General features: G+C 43.8%; 1 protein-coding gene across 1 annotated transcript in view; it reads left to right on the forward strand.

The window, feature by feature from the left end:
* ubr1 (ubiquitin protein ligase E3 component n-recognin 1) overlaps positions 1-20,683 on the forward strand; it is a 38,671-nt gene that overhangs the window by 14,288 nt on the left and 3,700 nt on the right. Inside the window, exons 5-44 of the mRNA XM_029688106.2 lie at positions 4,662-4,789; positions 4,888-5,026; positions 5,206-5,268; positions 5,441-5,672; positions 5,777-5,865; positions 5,982-6,080; positions 6,170-6,327; positions 6,433-6,532; positions 6,646-6,774; positions 6,897-7,077; positions 7,338-7,399; positions 7,555-7,665; positions 7,797-7,862; positions 7,972-8,073; positions 8,165-8,228; positions 8,408-8,532; positions 11,325-11,377; positions 11,499-11,601; positions 11,721-11,769; positions 11,890-12,044; positions 12,128-12,227; positions 12,339-12,442; positions 12,557-12,637; positions 12,736-12,914; positions 13,554-13,756; positions 13,887-13,980; positions 14,107-14,259; positions 14,408-14,508; positions 14,599-14,695; positions 14,869-15,017; positions 15,135-15,190; positions 15,289-15,385; positions 15,475-15,542; positions 17,597-17,832; positions 19,412-19,548; positions 19,644-19,752; positions 19,894-19,950; positions 20,051-20,128; positions 20,244-20,414; positions 20,523-20,624. Of these exons, the coding sequence (XP_029543966.2) occupies positions 4,662-4,789; positions 4,888-5,026; positions 5,206-5,268; positions 5,441-5,672; positions 5,777-5,865; positions 5,982-6,080; positions 6,170-6,327; positions 6,433-6,532; positions 6,646-6,774; positions 6,897-7,077; positions 7,338-7,399; positions 7,555-7,665; positions 7,797-7,862; positions 7,972-8,073; positions 8,165-8,228; positions 8,408-8,532; positions 11,325-11,377; positions 11,499-11,601; positions 11,721-11,769; positions 11,890-12,044; positions 12,128-12,227; positions 12,339-12,442; positions 12,557-12,637; positions 12,736-12,914; positions 13,554-13,756; positions 13,887-13,980; positions 14,107-14,259; positions 14,408-14,508; positions 14,599-14,695; positions 14,869-15,017; positions 15,135-15,190; positions 15,289-15,385; positions 15,475-15,542; positions 17,597-17,832; positions 19,412-19,548; positions 19,644-19,752; positions 19,894-19,950; positions 20,051-20,128; positions 20,244-20,414; positions 20,523-20,624 (4,580 nt within the window). The remainder of the gene's footprint in view (positions 1-4,661; positions 4,790-4,887; positions 5,027-5,205; positions 5,269-5,440; positions 5,673-5,776; positions 5,866-5,981; positions 6,081-6,169; positions 6,328-6,432; positions 6,533-6,645; positions 6,775-6,896; positions 7,078-7,337; positions 7,400-7,554; positions 7,666-7,796; positions 7,863-7,971; positions 8,074-8,164; positions 8,229-8,407; positions 8,533-11,324; positions 11,378-11,498; positions 11,602-11,720; positions 11,770-11,889; positions 12,045-12,127; positions 12,228-12,338; positions 12,443-12,556; positions 12,638-12,735; positions 12,915-13,553; positions 13,757-13,886; positions 13,981-14,106; positions 14,260-14,407; positions 14,509-14,598; positions 14,696-14,868; positions 15,018-15,134; positions 15,191-15,288; positions 15,386-15,474; positions 15,543-17,596; positions 17,833-19,411; positions 19,549-19,643; positions 19,753-19,893; positions 19,951-20,050; positions 20,129-20,243; positions 20,415-20,522; positions 20,625-20,683) is intronic.

Below are 20,683 nucleotides of genomic sequence, written 5' to 3' on the forward strand. Positions count from 1 at the left end.
TAGGTATTCCTGAAAGAGGTGGGATTTCAGGTGTCTCCGGAAGGTGGTGATTGACTCCGCTGTCCTGGCGTCGTGAGGGAGTTTGTTCCACCATTGGGGGGCCAGAGCAGCGAACAGTTTTGACTGGGCTGCGCGGGAACTGTACTTCCTCAGTGGTAGGGAGGCGAGCAGGCCGGAGGTGGATGAACGCAGTGCCCTTGTTTGGGTGTAGGGCCTGATCAGAGCCTGGAGGTACTGAGGTGCCGTTCCCCTCACAGCTCCGTAGGCAAGCACCATGGTCTTGTAGCGGATGCGAGCTTCAACTGGAAGCCAGTGGAGAGAGCGGAGGAGCGGGGTGACGTGAGAGAACTTGGGAAGGTTGAACACCAGACGGGCTGCGGCGTTCTGGATGAGTTGTAGGGGTTTAATGGCACAGGCAGGGAGCCCAGCCAACAGCGAGTTGCAGTAATCCAGACGGGAGATGACAAGTGCCTGGATTAGGACCTGCGCTGCTTCCTGTGTGAGGCAGGGTCGTACTCTGCGGATGTTGTAGAGCATGAACCTACAAGAACGGGCCACCGCCTTGATGTTAGTTGAGAACGACAGGGTGTTGTCCAGGATCACGCCAAGGTTCTTAGCGCTCTGAGAGGAGGACACAATGGAGTTGTCAACCGTGATGGCGAGATCATGGAACGGGCAGTCCTTCCCCGGGAGGAAGAGCAGCTCCGTCTTGCCGAGGTTCAGCTTGAGGTGGTGATCCGTCATCCACACTGATATGTCTGCCAGACATGCAGAGATGCGATTCGCCACCTGGTCATCAGAAGGGGGAAAGGAGAAGATTAATTGTGTGTCGTCTGCATAGCAATGATAGATAGATAGTATAGTAACCCTAGGTGTAAAATATTAAATAATGTCTACATCTCAGAAAGTTTCAAAACAAGGTTGTCCACTATCGGCATATCTATTTATTATTGCCATCGAAATGTTAGCTGTTAAAATTAGATTCAACAATAATATTAAGGATTAGAAATCTGTGGCTTAAAAACTGAGGTGTCATTGTACACTGATGATTCATGTTTTCTTTTAAAACCACAATTAGAATCTCTCCACAGCCTCATAGAGGATCTAGATACTTTTGCTATCCTCTCTGGATTAAAACCAGATTATGATAAAATATTACGTTTTGGATCACAAAAAAAATGCACATTTTACATTACCGTGTAGTTTACCAATTAAATGGTCTGATGGAGATGTGGACAAACTCGGTATACAAATCCCAAAAGAAAGAAATGAGCTCTCTCCAATACATTTTTATAAAATAGATAAGATCTTGCTACCATGGAAAGGAAAATACCTGTCTATTTGTGGAAAAAATCACCCTGATTAAATAGTTAATCATATCACAGTTTACTTATTTGCTTATGGTTTTGCCTATACCTAGTGACCTGCCTTTTAAATTATGTATGTGAACAAAAAATATTCAATTTTATTTGGAATGGCAAGCCAGACAAAATTTAAAAGGGCCTATTTTTATAACAAATGTGAATTCGGAGTGCAAAAATGATTAAATATTAAAGCATTAGACCTGTCACTAAAGAAATCAGTCATACAAAAGTTGAACTTAAATCCAAACTGGTTCTCTGGTAAATTGGTAGGAATGTCTCATCCTATGTTCAAGAATGGCCTTTTCCCCTCTATTCAGATTACAACTGCTCACTTTCGGTTGTTTGAAAAGGAAATAATCTCCCAAATATTGTTATAAATTTTTTTAAAAAGCCTTAGAAAGTGATTTGCAATTTCAGTTTAATCCACCTGAAAAGACTAATACAACAAATATTGTGGTTAAACTCAAATATACTAATTGATGAAAAAAAAACATATTTTTTAAAGAAATGTAAATATAAAAAAAGGTATAATTTTAGTGAATGATATCATAAATAGGACTGGTGGAATTATGTCATACATGCAGCTAACACAGACATATGGAAATGTCTGCTCTACCCAAATTACAACCTACTAATAGCAGCATTACCACAAAAATGGAAGAGGCAAGTAGAAGGGGGGGAAAGTAAGGAACTTCTACGTCGGCCCTGAATTAAAGAACATGAATGGTTAAAAAAAGTGTGATAAATAAAAGCATATACCAATTTAATCTTAAGGACTAAAAAATGGACAGCTGTGCCATATAAATTGTGAAATAGTTGTGTAGATGTTTTCGATGTGCCATGGAATGGGTACATGGTTTGTGAATTGATACGCAAAACAATGCCCGATTCAAAACTTCTAATTTTTCAATTTCAATTACTATACATAATTCTTGCAACCAATAGAATGTTATATATATGGGGGATATAATCTTCCCAGCTCTGCAGATTTTGCTGTGAGGAGGCAGAGTCACTAGATAATTTATTTTGGTATTGTCTATATGTAGCTCGTTTTTGGTCACAGGTCCAGGAATGGCTGAAGAATTGCAACATTTGCCTAGAACTAATGCCACAGACAGCAATACTGGGTGATTTGAAAAGCCATAGTCAATCAATAATATAATCATTATTTTAGCAAAAAAAAATGTTTTACAATCTGTAGAAGTTTGAGAATAGAAAGGTTCAGTGCTTTTGTGAAGCATCACAGCACAGTTGAAACATATATGGCAAATAAAAATCCTAAATGGATGGTGTTAAGCCCTAGATGGGAGGGGTTGAATGGAGCTGAAGGGTGGGAATAATAACAAGATGACCAATGTAAAACATACGGGGTCTGTAAAATGTATATAGGTTCGGAACTTTTGTGAAATAGCACAGTTACAAATAGAAATCAAACTGGATGGACATCAGAAATAGAGGAAGGACTAAAAACAAACAAAATATAACTGTTGTAAAATAGATTGTAAGATGTGTATATGTATAAACTGAAGGTAGAAGCCGAAGTGTTATTGTTTATTAGTTTACTCCGATTGGGGGAAGGGTGGTAGGGTTTGCCGAGAATAATAAAGGTATATTCTATTAAAAAAAAGTATATGTGCATATGTTATATGGATATATATATTTACCAAAAAAAGATATGGGAATATTAAGCTGATCCACCAAAAAAATAAAATAAAGAGATTATGTGAAGAAAAACAATGAGCTCTGTCTCATTTGAGTTTTCTAAATAACTTTTGTTGATTTAGTTAGTTTATACATTTGTATATGTCTGAACTGTCTTAATTATGCATGTGTAGGGTCCTATAAAGTCTGCGATGTGGACGGAATCACAGAATCCAGACATTATAACAACGTTCAACAATATAAATAAATACATTGAACTTAGTAGGAAATCCACTAAATATATTGAATTTATTAGTAAATGATTTCATTTGCCCAAGATTATGATAAGACATGAACAAAATCAAATGCACAAGTGATTCATATTGTCATGGAAATTACCACCAGGGACACCTGAAGTCAATATTAAATGAATATTTTTTTTATTATTGACAAGCTGGAGAGGTTCCAACAAATGTAATGCACCAAGACAGACAAGTTATATTTACATTATTAATTATACATATTATTTCATTAACGTTTGGTTCATGCATGTGACCGACCAATACCTCACAAGGCTTCATCTTTCCACTTTGTGTCGCTGTTAGTGATGATGTTAATGACAACCGTCTTCTGGTAGAGGGAAAAGTTATCAATTAAATGTTAACTACAAAGTAGTCTATGCCTACCTAACATAATAATATCCACTATATATACAAAGTATGTGGACACCCCTTCAAATTAGTGGATTCGGCTATTTCATCCACACCCGTTGCTGACGGGTGTATAAAATCGAGCATACAGCCATTCATTTTCCATAGACAAACATTGGTAGTAGAATGGCCTGTACTGAAGAGCTCAGTGACTTTTAACATGGCATCCTTCAACAAGTAATTTCATGACCTCAGCTCCACCGAACACCTTTGGGATGAATTGGAACGCTGACTGCAAGCCAGGCCTAATCGCCCAACATTGGTGTCCGACCTCACTAATGCTCTTGTGGCTGAATGGAAGCAAGTCCCTGCAGCAATGTTTCAACATCTAGTGGAAAGCCTACTTTTGGTCATATAGTGTATCGTGATTATTTGCTTCAATCCAGTGGGGATTTGTTTAGCAAACTCTGTAACCACTTGTCTGCTACAGAAAGACCGATAACCAAGCAAGTCTCTTGCTGGTATGCACTTCAATTAAAGGTTATGTACACCCAACATTTCTTAGATTTTTGCCAGACCTCCAAATGTTGTCTCCTGATGTAGTTTAAGCATGGTTGTGGACTTAGAACATCCAATTGTTGTTTTTCTATTTAAAAACTGATTTTGAGAGTAAAAATCTAAACGAAATGAAATCTGAAACCTAAGAAAACAAAATGGAGAACATTTAAACAGATTTTATAGGGCCCTTACATGTGCAAGACATGATTGTGTATATCAGATGGCACCATACCATAGGGCGGCAGCTAGCCTAGCAGGTAAGAGCGTTGGGCCAGTAACTGAAAGGTTGCTGGTTTGAATCCCCGAGCCGACTAGGTGAAAAATCTGTCTCTTCCCTTGATCAAGGCACATAACCCTGATTGCTGCTGTAAGTCACTCGGGTTAAGAGCGTCTGCTAAATGACTGAAATGTAAAAATGTGTGTGACTGATACTTTTTTGTCTCTGTAGGATGAGTGTGTGTTAGAGCCTGGTTTACGTGAGCGTGCCCAGAAGCTCTTCCAGGTTCTCCTGCGCTACGCTACAGATCTGCTGGTGTGGGAGGAGAGCTATGAGCTAGCAGCAGACCTGCAGCCCAGGTACTAGCCTATTTCTAATGATAACCATAGCACTAAAATGATCCACATTACACCAGTAGTTTTAAATCCAGAATGACATTCAATGTGATTTGTCACAGGGTGAAGGAGGACACATACTACTGTGTACTGTACAACGATGAGCACCACTCATATGATCATGTGATCTACACCCTGCAGCGCTCTGTTCAGTGTGACCACAGTGAGGCACATACTCACACAGCCCTCATCGACAAAGAGGTACTGTCTGCAGGCGTTCTCTGCCATCTGGCATTCTTCATTACTTTCTTTCATTTAAAGCATCTAGATATGTCAATAAAGGGGGAAAAACGGAAAACAAATGTCTTCTGCTGCAATGTTGAACTCTCGTTGTTATTATAGCTATGCACTTGAAATTGATCATTCTGTTTTGAATGCAGGGTCGCCGGGCAGTGAAGCGAGGGAAGCTCCGGTCTTGCCAACAAGCTAAGGACCTCATCAGGGTAAATCAAACTGCAAAAGGCAAATTTTGCCATAGAACTTAATCACCTTCAGTGTTCTGAGTCAGACATCTTACCCCTCCTAAATGCTGTGTTGTTGTAGTCCTACGTTGGACTACATCTCCCTGCAGCCACTGACCTCTAACCCATGCTGTATTCTGTGTGGTGCTTTTAGTCCCACTCGGAGCACATCTCCCTGCAGCCCCTGCGTGTGGAGATCCTCCACTCTGCAGTCATGGCCCACCAGAGCTTTGCCATGCGACTGGGCACCTGGTTTCAGCAGATCATCGGCTACTCAGTGGGGTTCAGGCAGGTGTTCTGCCAGGTGGCTCTGGAGCCCAGCTCCGAGGGTGACCAGCCCAGCCTCATCAGCCGACTCATGCTGCACGACTCCAGGCTATACAAAGGCAAGAAGACCTTGATCCATACTTCATTCTTTCTCTACATTAAGATGCACCTCTGTTTTGCCTCCAGTCCATCACATTCAAGCCCATTCTCTTCTTTCCACCAGGAGCCCGCAAGTTCATTCATGAGTTGATCTTCTGTAGCCTGCTGATGGAGACTGAGTACAAGAGGCGCTTTGCTATTGAGTTCACCAAGGTATGTCAGAAGTCAGTAGTACACTGATATGTTTCAAATAAATGCAACCTTTACATTACAATTATGTGGCTAACCTATACTGTACGTCCCACCCTTTTGCCCTCACTGTCTTTCAGCATTACAAACAACTGCAGAAGGACTACACACTTGATGACCATGAGAGGAGCATATCCATTACAGCTCTATCTGTGCAGATCTTCACCGTACCCACTCTGGTGAGAGCGATGGCCATCCATGTAATATAAAGTAAACATTTGCCAGGCTTAGCTCACATACTACTGTATCCTTCTCTCTCTCTGTTCAGGCCAGGCAGCTGATTGAGGAAGGGAATGTGATCAAGGTGATCGTTGACACCGTCATGGAGCTGCTGTCGGAGCACCTGGATGCCAACCATCGCTTCCACTTCCAGGGGTACAACTCAGACAAGTTCTTCCGGATCCAGGTGATCTTCCACGACCTCAGGTGGGTGTGACATACTAGTCAGCTTAATCTCTGACATTAAGGAATATGTCTCTTGCTATAGCTGCCTGATGCTTATCCGTAATATGAAAGTGTTCTACTCCACAGGTACATTCTGATCAGCAAGCCCTCTTTGTGGACTGAGGAGCTGAGGACCCAGTTCCTGGAGGGGTTCAGGGTCTTCTTGGGGCTCCTCCACTGCATGCAGGTACACTCAGTCGCTTTACACTCTGGAGTAACTGTCGGGCGGTAGGGCTTTTGTATTGACTTGCAGCCTTTGCCTTCATCATGGAATACATCAGATGGTTGTTCTCTTGGTAGGGTATGGAGGAGGTGAAGCGGCAGTTTGGTCAGCACATCGAGGTCGAGCCTGAATGGGAGGCTGGGTTTTCTATCCAGAGACAGCTACGACACATCCTCGTCATGTTCCAGGACTGGTGTTCATCTGATGTAAGTCCTCACGCAATGCTTTTAAAAATCCACAAATCCCTAAATCTCTGATAAATATGGAAAAGTGTGGAAAAGTGTATGTTCCTGTACTTGACTGGCATCTCTGCCCATGCCCCCCCCAGGAGACTGTTCTCCTCCTGTCCTTCAGGGAGTGCCACAGGGCGCTGATGCGCTGCAATAACCAACCCTTTCAAAGCGAGGCCACAGACTACTACATGTGTAAACACATCCTCCATGTCAGCCCGTACAAGGTGTCCCAGGAGCCTGTCAGCATACACCTGCCCATCTCCAGGGCGCTCGCTGGTGAGGAGAACCATACTGTAAAATATTGTGTACTATAGCTTGGAAAGTAAATACATGTGACTCTGGATGACAGCATAATGTTTGTTTCCAACATTAGGGCTGTTTTCCTAAAGAAGTAAAAAATGTTCTATATAAGTTATTGCGATACTGGTATCATCCCAGCCCTATTGGTTATGCTGTCATTCCACCTTCACAATAATGTTCTTTGGTGTATCTTCAGTTTTACAGAACCTCTAATACCAGTTCCTTATGATCCCCAGGCCTGTATGTACAGCTGTGTTATACAGGGGCAGTCAGGCGCCTTCCCGAATTCATGGATCCAGTAAGTATCTGTGACAAGTGAAAACTCACTTTAAATCTTTCCATCGGTTTTCTTGTGTTTCATCTGTCGGTAGTCAGTAAGAATCAGCGTTGTATCTGCAGACTATCTTCTTCCCACTGCTGTTGCTAAATGACAGAGATGTCTATGTGTTACAGGAGAGCTGTGACTTCACCTGGTTTGCGGAGCATCCTCTGCGCTGTGTGGTGCTGGCTGCCCAAGTTTCAGCTGAGATGTGGCGCAGGAACGGCCTCTCGCTCGTCAGCCAGGTGAAAGGCGGGATGTGATTGGCTGATGGTGTCAACTGTTGCTAAAACTGGAACTTTTCAAAGTTTTTATTTCACATTTTATGATTGCTTAAATGTCAGTGTTTCAATGTAAGATTATTTGTAATTTCCAGGTGTATTATTACCATGATGTAAAATGCAGGGATGAGATGTATGACAAGGATGTCATCATGCTACAGGTTAGTGTTTCAACAGCAACATTGTTCTGCACTCCCCTCCCTTTTTATTCTATGGAGTCTCCTGACTACCACTACATAATCGGAAGTCTCCTCTCAAAACTATTTACAGATTGCTGCTTCCAAAATGGACCCCAACCACTTCATCATGCTGATCTTGCAGAGATTTGAGCTCTTCGATGTGTTCAATGGAAGTCTCGCAAGCAAAGACCAAGTAAGAGAGACCATTGACTATTGGTTCAAATAAATAATTATTACATTTCGGAAAAATTGTAAATTAATAAAATACCAATGGTCCTGTTCAGGAACTGCTGAAACAGTGGAACCGGTTAACAGAAGAGATGCTCTACCTCCTCATCATCATTGTTGGTATGTCCCTAAGCTGCTTTCTAAATAACATATCTACTTAAGTAAATGTCTGGCGAAATCCTAATATGTAGTTAGTAAGTTGACTGTGTATAGTGACATCTCGTTGGCTAGATGATATAGCAGTTATTGATTATGTTGAGGGGTGTCTCATTCTGTATGTCATGCCCCCTGTGTCCTAGGGGAGCGGTATGTCCCAGGGATCAGTCACGTGACCAAAGAGGATGTGACTATGAGGGAGGTGATCCACCTGCTGTGTATTCAGCCCATGGCTCACAGCAGCCTGGTCAAGGGCCTGCCAGAAAACGTGAGAATGTGGACCTATACTACACCTCTTAAGGCCCACACAGACTGTACTATTTTAGCCGTCTTATACCAGGATTTTGCCGTCACGGGGAAATTCTTAGGTTGTAAACGATTGTTGGACGTCTTGGCCCGTTCAGTGTGACAGGGTCTAGGGTTCCGATTAAGTACCACTACGTGCAGTCGTAGTCTGCGACAAAGTTCTGTCAATGTCAGAAATGTTTCGCTTTTATTGTGTTTTGTGGCTGCTGTTACGAGCCGACTTCGTTGACTTGACAAATAGGAACACGGTTGACACTGAGTATGCACAGAATAATACGATTGAATGGTCAGATTCATATAATGGCTCAATTTAAACGTTTACATGCTTTGCAAGAAGAACGATTTCCCTAATAATCTTTACATGACACATGAAGTCAAGCTAACTGATGGAATTTTGAAAAATGCACAATCGCCAATCAAAGTATACGTTCTACCACAGCGGCCATGTTGTCTTTGGGAAGCATGTTTTAAGGTTTGCATGTGAACTATTTCTAAGATGCATACTTTCAGTTTTTCCGAACTCACTTCACTCGCCCATAAGAATTTCCCCCTAGTTAATACAGCCTTGAGGTCTTAATTTAAGGTTAGGTTTAGACATAATGTTAGCAGTAGGTTTAAGGTTAGGATTGGGATTAAAATCTGCCTTTAAAAGATACACTGCTCAAAAAAATAAAGGGAACACTTAAACAACACAGTGTAACTCCAAGTCAATCACACTTCTATGAAATCAAACTGTCCACTTAGGAAGCAACACTGATTGACAATAAATTTCACATGCTGTTGTGCAAATGGAATAGACAACAGGTGGAAATGATAGGCAATTAGCAAGACACCCCCAATAAAGGAGTGGTTCTGCAGGTAGTGACCACAGACCACTTCTCAGTTCCTATGCTTCCTGGCTGATGTTTTGGTCACTTTTGAATGCTGGCGGTGCTTTCACTCTAGTGGTAGCATGAGACGGAGTCTGCAACCCACACAAGTGGCTCAGGTAATGCAGCTCATCCAGGATGGCACATCAATGCGAGCTGTGGCAAGAAGGTTTGCTGTGTCTGTCAGCGTAGTGTCCAGAGCATGGAGGCGCTACCAGGAGACAGGCCAGTACATCAGAAGACGTGGAGGAGGCCGTAGGAGGGCAACAACCCAGCAGCAGGACCGCTACCTCCGCCTTTGTGCAAGGAGGAGCACTGCCAGAGCCCTGCAAAATGACCTCCAGCAGACCACAAATGTGCATGTGTCTGCTCAAACGGTCAGAAACAGACTCCATGAGGGTGGTAATGAGGGCCCGACGTCCACAGGTGGGGGTTGTGCTTACAGCCCACCACCGTGCAGGACTTTTGGCATTTGCCAGAGAACACCAAGATTGGCAAATTTGCCACTGGCGCCCTGTGCTCTTCACAGATGAAAGCAGGTTCACACTGAGCACATGTGACAGAGTCTGGAGACGCCGTGGAGAACGTTCTGCTGCCTGCAACATCCTCCAGCATGACCGGTTTGGCAGTGGGTCAGTCATGGTGTGGGGTGGCATTTCTTTGGGGGGCCGCACAGCCCTCCATGTGCTCGCCAGAGGTAGCCTGACTGCCATTAGGTACCGAGATGAGATCCCCAGACCCCTTGTGAGACCACATGCTGGTGCGGTTGGCCCTGGGTTCCTCCTAATGCAAGACAATGCTAGACCTCATGTGGCTGGAGTGTGTCAGCAGTTCCTGCAAGAGGAAGGCATTGATGCTATGGACTGGCCCGCCCGTTCCCTAGACCTGAATCCAATTGAGTACATCTTGCTCCATTGCACCACAGACTGTTCAGGAGTTGGCGGATGCTTTAGTCCAGGTCTGGGAGGAGATCCCTCTGGAGACCATCCGCCACCTCATCAGGAGCATGCCCAGGCATTGTAGGGAGGTCATTCAGGCACGTGGAGGCCACACACACTACTGAGCCTCATTTTGACTTTTTTAAGGACATTACATCAAAGTTGGATCAGCCTGTAGTGTGGTTTTCCACTTTAATTTTGAGTGTGACTCCAAATCCAGACCTCCATGGGGTGATAAATTTGATTTCCATTGGTCATTTTTGTGTGATTTTGTTGTCAGCACATTCAACTATGCAAAGAAAAAAGTATTTAATAAGAATATTTCATTCATTCAGATCTAGGATGTGTTATTTTAGTGTTCCCTTAATTTTTTTGAGCAGTATATTGTATAGGCAGGGTTTATGAAATTGTGGCTGTGTAAACTAGTGACTAGTGGCTTGAGCTACTGGTTCTGATACAGATGCAGATCAAATACATCACTGCAGTTGATGTAACCTACATCGACTGACGTAGTCTAGCAAGCCTATTGCAGAATGTAATGACTACACTTAAGAAAATGGTACAATCTGGCCAAGTTGATATCAAGATTAATAATTTGGTAACGTCGCACAGTGTGACGTAATAATCCTGAGAAAAAATAAGAAACCGGCACACTGCTCTTGCTAGTATCACTGCTTTTTAATAAGCTTTACGTATCGGCCTTCGTCAGAGCTCTTATAAAGCTTAGTAAAGAGCAGTGATACTAATAAGAGCAGTGTGCAGGTTTCTTATGTTATTCAATTGATACCATGCAACAAAGATGGCTCAGATGTGCAGGTGCCTTTCGAATTTTGAATCATATGTAATAATCCTAAAAGACTTAATCTGACGTACAGTCTGGGAAGGCCTTCAGCACTAATGCTGTTACCAATTTTATACTGCAACAATGTACTGTCTTTGTTTTGTAGGAGAGCCATGAAACTGGCCTGGAAACTGTCATTCCAAAAGTTGCCACCTTCAAGTAAGTGTAACACTAAGGTCATCTTGACCATAATAATACAAATCAAAATAATAAATAACGTTTTCAGCAGAGAATAATGTTCGACAAGCTTTTTCACTGACCTGTTGATCCTCCCATTTAGGAAGCCCGGTGTTTCTGGACACGGCTTGTATGAAGTGAAAAAGGAGTGCCTGCCCGAATTCAATCCCTTCTTTTTTCACTATTCTAAATCTCAGCATAGCAAGGTAGATGTTGGTACAGAGGCTACATACACATTTATATTTGTTTTTCCAAAGCCATTTTTCCCTTGGCTGCTGGCATTTGCTAATGCATAACCTTGTGACCCCTGAACTCTGTGCTCCAGGCAGAAGATGCTCAGAAGAAGAGAAGAACTCAGGAGGGCAGTGACAAAGGTGAGATGGAACTCATAATCATATGTTCATACAAAGGAACAGTGTTATTATGAGCCAATGCCTGTAGGTGATTCACTATTTGCTTATGATTCATCACTGTCTGTCTCTGTCCATGCCCAGCCCTGCGTCCCCCTGTCCCCCCTCCCTTTTGCCCCGCCTTCTCCAGCATAGTGCATCTGCTGTGTTGTGACATCCTCATCCACATCCTCAGACGAGTTCTGCAGAGAGCTGTGGAGGACCGGGCCACCTACTGGACAGAGGCCATGATCCAGAGGGTACCTTTCGCATGTATTTCTTGCTCTCTCTCTTTCTTTTTTATATGAACCATATTAACTGTAACTGTGTGTACCCCCCACAGTCCCTGCACCTTATAGGCCAGGGTCTGTTGGAGGAGAAGGCCCAGTTGGGAGCCAGCACTGTGGAGCAGGTCACCTTTGACTTCAGCCTCAAAGCTCGCAGTGAGTGTCCTAGAGTTACTACTTTTTGTCTTTAAATGTGTGTCTCTTGGTTTAGGGTACAGTTCATATACATTTTTTCTTGAGCCATTTTCTGTTTCTCTACTCGCTCAGCGATCGGCTCCGAGCATAGTAAATCTGTGTTCCACCTCCTGTCCAAGATGACGGCTCTTCCTTCCTTGGAAGCCCAGAAGGATATGATTAAGTGGACACTGCAGGTGGGATAACTTCATTGTCCTGTTAAGAGATTTGATTATCTTTTTTCAAATGAGATTTTAGACAGTTTACAGTACAACTTTTTGTTTAAATGATCATATTTCTCTTTCTGGTAGATGTTTGAGATGGTGAAGTGCCTTAGGGAGAAGTCCAGTCCAGCAGCCTCTATGAGTGTGGAGCAGACCAAGCCAGAAGAGGTAAAAACAGAACATGGGTCATTTTTACACCTTTGTCATGCAACATTTCTGCATTGAAGAATCCTCACCCTTTGTCTATGTCTGATTGTTTGACTCAGATCGTCCCTGACAAAGACAAAGCCGAGCGGAAGAGGAAGGCGGAGGCAGCCAAGCTCCATCGCCAGAAGATAATGGCCCAGATGTCGGCCATGCAGAAGAACTTCATTGAGTCACACAAGATGCTGTATGACAACATGCCAGAGAGTTCCCAGGGGGAGCCTGTGGCCTCCAGAGAAAGGTGAGGAGGATGTAGGGGGAGCTGTTGGCCGTGAGGGAGACGACAGAGTGTTGCCTTTCCTTTAAAGACATGCTTCGGAACTTTGGCGGCTACAAAGTATTTTTTTAAACCTCTCGCTTTGGGCTGGATGTGTCCATGTGTAATTCATACATGCATAATTACCTTCTTTCCTCAATTAGCCATGAAATCCCTAGTTTGAAAGCTACAGTTTTTCTGAAAGCTGTGTTGCGCCACTTTCCCTACATTTTCTCTCTGCCCCCTAGCAATTTGAGTTCTAGCCAATGACCTTCAGCCCCTAGCAATTTGAGTGGCAGCTAGCAAGATGCATACGCAGCAGAGCGAGAGAAAGCAATGACATGGTGCACATGTGTGACTAGTACACAGTTTTTGGTGACCACTTTTGGCTCGTGAGCGCTACGTTCAGAACTACTGGCTGAAAAGTATACAAAAGTACTGGAGAATCTCTTTAATAATATACTCTAGCTTGCCTAGTAGTACCTCAAGTTTACTGCAGGAGGGGGAGTGAATTCAAATTTGAATTGGGTTGATTGCTTGAATGAAGGTTAGTGATTTGGAGGACATCTATAACTGATTTAAATGAGTAATTGTGCTGTCATGTTTCTTCCTCCTGTCCTGTAGCTGTGCCATGGAGCTGGGAGAGTTGTGCGTGGCTGTGGGGCCTCAACGGGGCTCCACCCCGGCTGAGAGGGAGGTGCTGACCTGCATACTATGTCAGGAGGAGCAAGAGGTCCAGGCTCGCTCTCCAGCCATGGTGCTGACCGCCTGTGTCCAGAGGTCCACCGTGCTCACACAGTGCCGGGGGAAGACTCTGGCCAACAATGGTTAGTTCCCTTTTTAGGCTCCTCCATTTGATCTCGTGTTGTACACAATACACTCTGACCACTGTGATCTCTTTTTGCATTACTGTTGAAATGATTAAAGATGTTAATGTGTTGTTGTTCTGTGTGACAGAGACCATGTACCCCCTCTTCATGCCACCTGACCTGGCTGTGGGGACTCACACTGGCAGCTGTGGCCATGTCATGCACGCCACCTGCTGGCAGAAGTGAGTCACTGCAGTCACGTGTATCAATGAATCATAGGGATGATGATTCCAACATACTATCTTGGGCCTGAAGACCTAAAGATAGATTAGACTTACATCTCATTTTTTTTGTTCTGTGTGTTCTAGGTACTTTGAGGCAGTCCAGAACACCACTCGGAACCGGCTCCATGCTGAGCTCATCATTGACCTGGAGAACGGGGAGTACATGTGCCCGCTCTGCAAGTCCCTGTGCAACACTGTGGTTCCTCTCATCCCCTTGGAACCACTCACACTCAACTAGTATGTCTTCCTTTTAGACTTTATTGCCACTTCCTAAATGACTGAGTTTAGATATGTTTTTGGAGTATCCATAAAACTAACTCTGGTTTATGGCCCAGTAGTGAACATATCAGTTGTAACCGACCTGTCCCTTATATCCTGTCTGCAGTGAGAATGCAGAGCTGGTGGGACAGCTCCTCACCCTCCCTCGCTGGATCCAGATCCTCTCTGCCAGGATCAAAGGACTCAAGTCTGTCACTCAGGGACCAGGTAAAGACAGCTGTGTGATCTCACAAAGTCATCTTCGTGGAGAGAGCCCAGGGCTTTTGCAGGTGTGACTCCATTGTGTTTGTGGTCCAGAAAGCAGCAGTGAGACTATCAGTGACGGAGACACTGCCCTCTGCGGGGAAGGCCAGCCAGACTTCCGCTCCATCCTCAGCTTTGGAGTAAAAGAGCCGTGAGTCTCACACACACACACACACACACACACACACAACCATCTGCTCTTAATGGTTTATTCTATAGTGCATGACACACACTGACATCATTTCCATGTTATTGACAGTGTACTATATTATGTATCCACTCACGACATGCTCTGTAATGTAATCAGTACTTGTTGATCTTCAGGAGGAAGTACTCTGACAGCATAGCGGAGATGCTGGTGGTGTGTGCCACCACGGTGCACAGGGTGGGGCTGCAGACAGGCCCTAACGAGCTGTGTCCCGCCGTGCCCGTCATGTCCTGGAACACCTGTGCCTTCACCATCCAGGCCATTGGTCAGTCCCACCGACTCTCTACCTCTCCATCGCTTTATTTTTCCATCCTTAATCTAGCTGAACTCATTTTACCATTTACTCAGTATGTTTTTTCTTTCTTTTTTTTTCTCCTAACAGAGAACTTGCTACAGGAAGAGGATAAGACACTGTTTGGCTCTTTACAAAACAGACAGGTAGGTCAGATAGATTACAGAGGAGGGACTGTGTTTGACCTATTTTGACCTATCCCCTCGGAGGGTTTTATCACAGTAACTCTTGCTTTCTTTTTCAGCTTGCGGGCCTGAAGGCTGTGGTTCAGTTTTCTGCAACCCAACGCCTCAAGAGCTCCCAGGCTGTCATTCAGAAGCACTTCACAGACATGTTAGGAGGTACATGTTCAAACACCACCCAGCACACGATATCCATCCACCTAACATTCTAAACTTATTTTGTGTGATTTGGTTGCCTCTCTCTACAGCCTTGTTACCCACCATGAGTTCAGAGAGCACACCTTCTATTCTAGAAGTAGACTTCTTCCACCTTCTGGTAAGTCACCCATCAAATCAAATTGTATTAGTGACATGCGCCTAAAACAACAGGTAGACCTTACAGGGAAAGCCCCTTTTTTAATCATTTTTTATTTAACCAGGTAGGTCAGTTGAGAACAAGTTCTCATTTACAACTGGGACCTGGCCAAGATAAAGCAAAGCAGTGTGACAAAAACAACAACAGAGTTACACATGGGATAAACAAATGTACAGTCAATAACACAATAGAAACATCTGTATACAGTGTGTGGAAATGAAGTAAGGAGGTAAGGCAATAAATAGGCCAATAGTGGCGAAGTAATTACAATTTAGCAATTTACACTGGAGTGATATATGTGCAAGTACAAATACTGGTGTGCAAAAGAGCAGAAAAACAAAAACATATGGGGGGATGAGGTAGGTAGTTGGTTGGATGGGCTATTTGTAGATGGGCTGTGTACAGCTGCAGCGATCGTTAAGCTGCTCTGACAGCTGACACTTAAAGTTAGTGAGGGAGATATAAGACTCCAACTCCAGTGATTTTTTTTTTGTTGTGTGCAATTCATTCCAGTCATTGGCAGCAGAGAACTGGAAGGAAAGGCAGCAAAAGGAGGTGTTGGCTTTGGGGGTGACCAGTGAAATATACCTACTGGAACGCGTGCTACGAGCTTTACCTAGCAAAGACTAACAGATGACCTGGAGCCAGTGGGTTTGACGACGAAAATTAAGCGAGGGCCAGCCAACAAGGGCATACAGGTCGCAGTGATGGGTGGTATATGGGGCTTTGGTGTCAAAACGGATGGCACTGTGACAGACTGCATCCAGTTTGCTGAGTAGAGTGTTGGAGGCTATTTTGTAAATGACATTGCCAAAGTCCAGGATCGGTAGGATAGTCAGTTTTACGAGGGTATGTTTGGCAGCATGAGTGAAGGAGGCTTTGTTGTGAAATAGGAAGCCAATTCTAGATTTAATTTTGGATTCATGTGAGTCTGTGACTTCATGTGAGTCTGGAAGGAGAGTTTACAGTCTAGCCAGATACCTAGAATATGTGGACAACTACAAATACCTAAGTCAGAACTGTCCAGAGTAGTGATGCTAGTCGGGCGGGCGGGTGCGGGCAGCGATCCGTTAAAGATCATGCATTTCGTTTTACTAGCATTTTTAGAGCAGTTGGAGGCCACGGAAGGAGTGTTGTATGGCATTGAAGCTCGTCTGGAGGTTACTTAACACAGTGTCCGAAGAGGGGCCAGATGTATTCCGAATGGTGTCGTCTGCATAGAGGTGGATCAAAGAGCGACATCATATATATATATCTTTATATATATATATATATATATATATATTTACGTATACAGAGAAAAAAAGTCAGCCCGAAAATTGAACCCTGTGGCACCCCCATAGAGACTGCCAGAGGTACGGACAACAGGCCCTCGGATTTGACACACTGAACTCTATCTGAGAAGTAGTTAGTGAAGCAGGCGAGGCAGTCATTAGAGAAACCAAGGCTGTTGAGTCTGCCGATAAGAATGTGGTGATTGACAGAGTTGAAAGCCTTGGCCAGGTCGATGAAGACTGCTGCACAGTACTGTCTTTTATGATGGTTATGATATCGTTTAGGACCTTGAGCGTGGCTGAGGTGCACCTGTGACCGCTATGCAATCTGATTTCCAAGCTAGAGTGCAGTTTAACCGACAGTGAAGTTAAAAAAATAAAATAAAAAGTAATTAAAGAGGAGCAGTAAAATATGACAATATATACAGGGGGGTGCAGGTAGAGTCAATGAGTGGGGGCACTGGTTAGTTGATGTACATGTAGGTAGAGTTAATTCAAGTGACTATGCATAAATGACAACGGAGAGTGGCAGTGTTGTGGAGAAGGGAGGGAGGGGGGCAATGTGAATAGTCAGGGTAGCCATTTGACTAGGTGTTCAGGAGTCTTATGGCTTGGGGGTAGAAACTGTTTATAGAAGCCTCTTGGACCTAGACTTGGCACTCTGGTGCCGCTTGCCTTGTGGTATACAGTAGGTCTTCCACATGCTCTGGGGATAACCAACCTTTCTTTGTGTGTTGTCAGGTGGGGCTGGTGCTTGCCATTCCAGCGCTCTACCAGGAGGAGGCGGTAGACCTGCAGCCCTCTGCTGTCAGCTCTGCCTACAACCACCTTTACATCCTGCACCTGGTCACCATGGCCCACGTGGTGCAGGTCCTCCTCTCCTCCACAGATGACACAGCAGTGTTTGGGGGAGAGGAGGGACAGGCGGAGAGGGCAGCAGTAGAGCTCTATGCCGCTGTGTCACAGTGTACCGGCGGGTGAGAAGGAATGCTGTCTTTTCTCTGTATTTTTTTAAATGTAATATACGCTACTGGTCAAATGTTTTAGAACAATTACTCATTCAAGGGCTTTTCTTTACTTTTACTATTTTCTACTTTGTAGAATAATAGCGGAGACATCAAAACTATGAAATAACTAAAAAAAGGTGTTAAACAAATCAAAATCTATTTAATATTTGAGGTTCTTCAAATAGCCACCATTTCCCTTGATGACAGCTTTGCGCACTCTTGGCGTACTCTCACCCAGCTTCATGAGGTTGCGTTTCAATTAACAGGTTTGCCTTGTTAATTTGTGGAATTTCTTTCCTTAATGCGTTTGAGTCTATCAGTTGTGTTGTGACAAGGTAGGTGTGGTATACAGAAGATAGCCCTATTTGGTAAAAGACCAAGTCCATATTATGGCAAGAACAGCTCAAATAAGCAAAGAGAAACGACAGTCTATCATTACTTTAAGACATGAAGGTCAGTCAATATGGAACATTTCAAGAACTTTGAAGGTTTCTTCAAGTGCAGTCGCATAAACCATCAAGCGTTATGATGAAACTGGCTCTCACGAGGACCGCCACAGGAGTGGAAGACCCAGAGTTACTTCTGCTGCAGAGGATAAGTTCATTAGAGTTACCAGCCTCAGAAATTGCAGCCCCAATAAATGCTTCACAGAGTTAAAGTAACAGACACATCAACATCACCTGTTCAGAGGAGACTGTGTGAATCAGACCTTCATGGTTGTGTTGCTGCAAGAAACCACTACTAAATGAAACCAATAAGAATGAGAGACTTTCTTTGTCTAAGAAACACGAGCAATGGACATTAGTCCGGTGGAAATTTGTCCTTTGGTCTAGAGTCCAAATTGGAGTTTGTTTGTTCCAACTGCCGTGTCTTTGTGAGACCCGATGTGGGTGAACGGATTATCTCCGCATGTGTATTTCGCATCATAAAGCATGGAGGTGGTGTTATGGTGTGGGGATGCTTTGCTGGTGACACTGTCTGATTTTTATTTAGAATTCAAGGCACACTTAGCATTCTGCAGCGTTATGCCATCCCATCTGGTTTCGTCTTAGTGGGACTAATTTGTTTTTCAACAGGATAGTGACCCAAAACACCTCTAGATGACCTGGTCAACCAAATTGATATGGTTTGGATGAGTTAGACCGCGGAGTGAAGGAAAAGCAGCTAACAAGACTTTTGGAATAGCATTCCAGGTGAATCTGGTTGAGAGAATGCCATGTGTGTGTAAAGCTGTCATCAAGGCAAAGGGTGGCTATTTGAAGAATCTCAAATATAAAATAGATTTTGATTTGTTTAACACTTTTTTTGGTTACTACATGATTCAATATGTGTTATTTCATAGTTTTTATGTCTTCCCTATTATTCTACAATGCAGAAAAATATTGAAAATTAAGAAAAACCCTTGAATGAGTAGGTGTTCTAAAACTTTTGACTGGTAGTGTACTTTCTGTAAATTGTGCAGTGGGCCATTTTTTGACATTTTTCTGTTCATGTTCATCCAGTCAAAGGTCAATTGTTTTTGATTGTGAGACTGTGTCTTATTGTCCAGGCTGAAGTCAGACGTGTCTGGGAGCTCAGTGGCAGACCGAGTGAGGAGAGGGGTCACACCCTTCCTGCGCTGCGCTGCCCTCTTCTTCAATTGCCTTACAGGGGTGCCCCCTCCAGAGGAGCTCTCCAGTACTACAGGTAGGTATCTCAGGGCTCAGACTACTGGGGGGTGTATGGGGATAGAATGGGTTAGGGTTTTACTGACTGAACCATTCATGCTGTCTCGACTGCAGTTACATCTCAAGGCCAGATGGAGGCACTGTGCAGTTATCTGGCATTGCCCTGCGATGTGTTCCAGCTCTTCCAGGAGCACCGTGGGACTGTCTTTCCCTTATTACAGAGGTAATATCAATAACCTGTTAGTCACAGCCAAAATACATTGAAATTAATACTGATGTTCTTATTATCAGATTTGTGATGTTACTAAGGTAATTGTTTGATGTACTTAAGATATATTTTTCACTGATGGCCTCTGTCTCTCAGATGGTGTGGGCACCCAGCTGTAACCAAAGCCCTAAAAGGGGAAATGCAGACAATCAGGTAAGCTCAAATTCACTTTGCAACAGAATTAAATATTTCAGATTTTATTTTCCTTTCTTCCCTATGAATAACTGAATCTTTGATCAAATTATTATTGCAGTTATCCCAGGAAAAGGAATCGGTTAATTGAGCTTCCTGAGGATTACAGTGCGCTCCTCAATCAAGCCAGTCACTTTCAGTAAGTAGCCACCACTGTCTGTCTTGGATTATCATATACGCTGGTTAAGTGATTGGTGAGCTGTTGAGTTCCAGTGGAGACTGAGTCCTCTTTCTCTCTCTACCCTCCTGTCCAGGTGTCCTAACTCCACAGACGATGAGAGGAAGCACCCCACCCTGTGCCTCTTCTGTGGGACCATCTTGTGCTCCCAGAGCACCTGCTGTCATAGCCAGCTTGATGGGGAGGAGGTGGGCGCCTGCACCGCACACGCTGCCACCTGTGGGGCTGGAGTGGGCATGTTCCTCAGGTGGGTCGGGGACAAGGGCTCTTGCAGGGACAGGGTGGGCATGTGGTTAAACATGTTCATATGTTCTATAAAGCTTCTACTGATTGCTTTGCCCCCCCCACTGATTAGGATAAGAGAGTGTGAGATGGTCCTGATGGCCAGTAAGACACGAGGAAGCACCTACCCAGCCCCTTATCTTGATGACTACGGAGAGACTGACCCACAGCTAGGGTAAGCTGGCCACATCTCCTCGCTTAGCTTTTGAAACATTCATTACATCTATCTCTGAT

This window comes from Oncorhynchus nerka, linkage group LG18 (genome assembly GCF_034236695.1).
Source record: "Oncorhynchus nerka isolate Pitt River linkage group LG18, Oner_Uvic_2.0, whole genome shotgun sequence".
NCBI lineage: Eukaryota > Metazoa > Chordata > Actinopteri > Salmoniformes > Salmonidae > Oncorhynchus > Oncorhynchus nerka.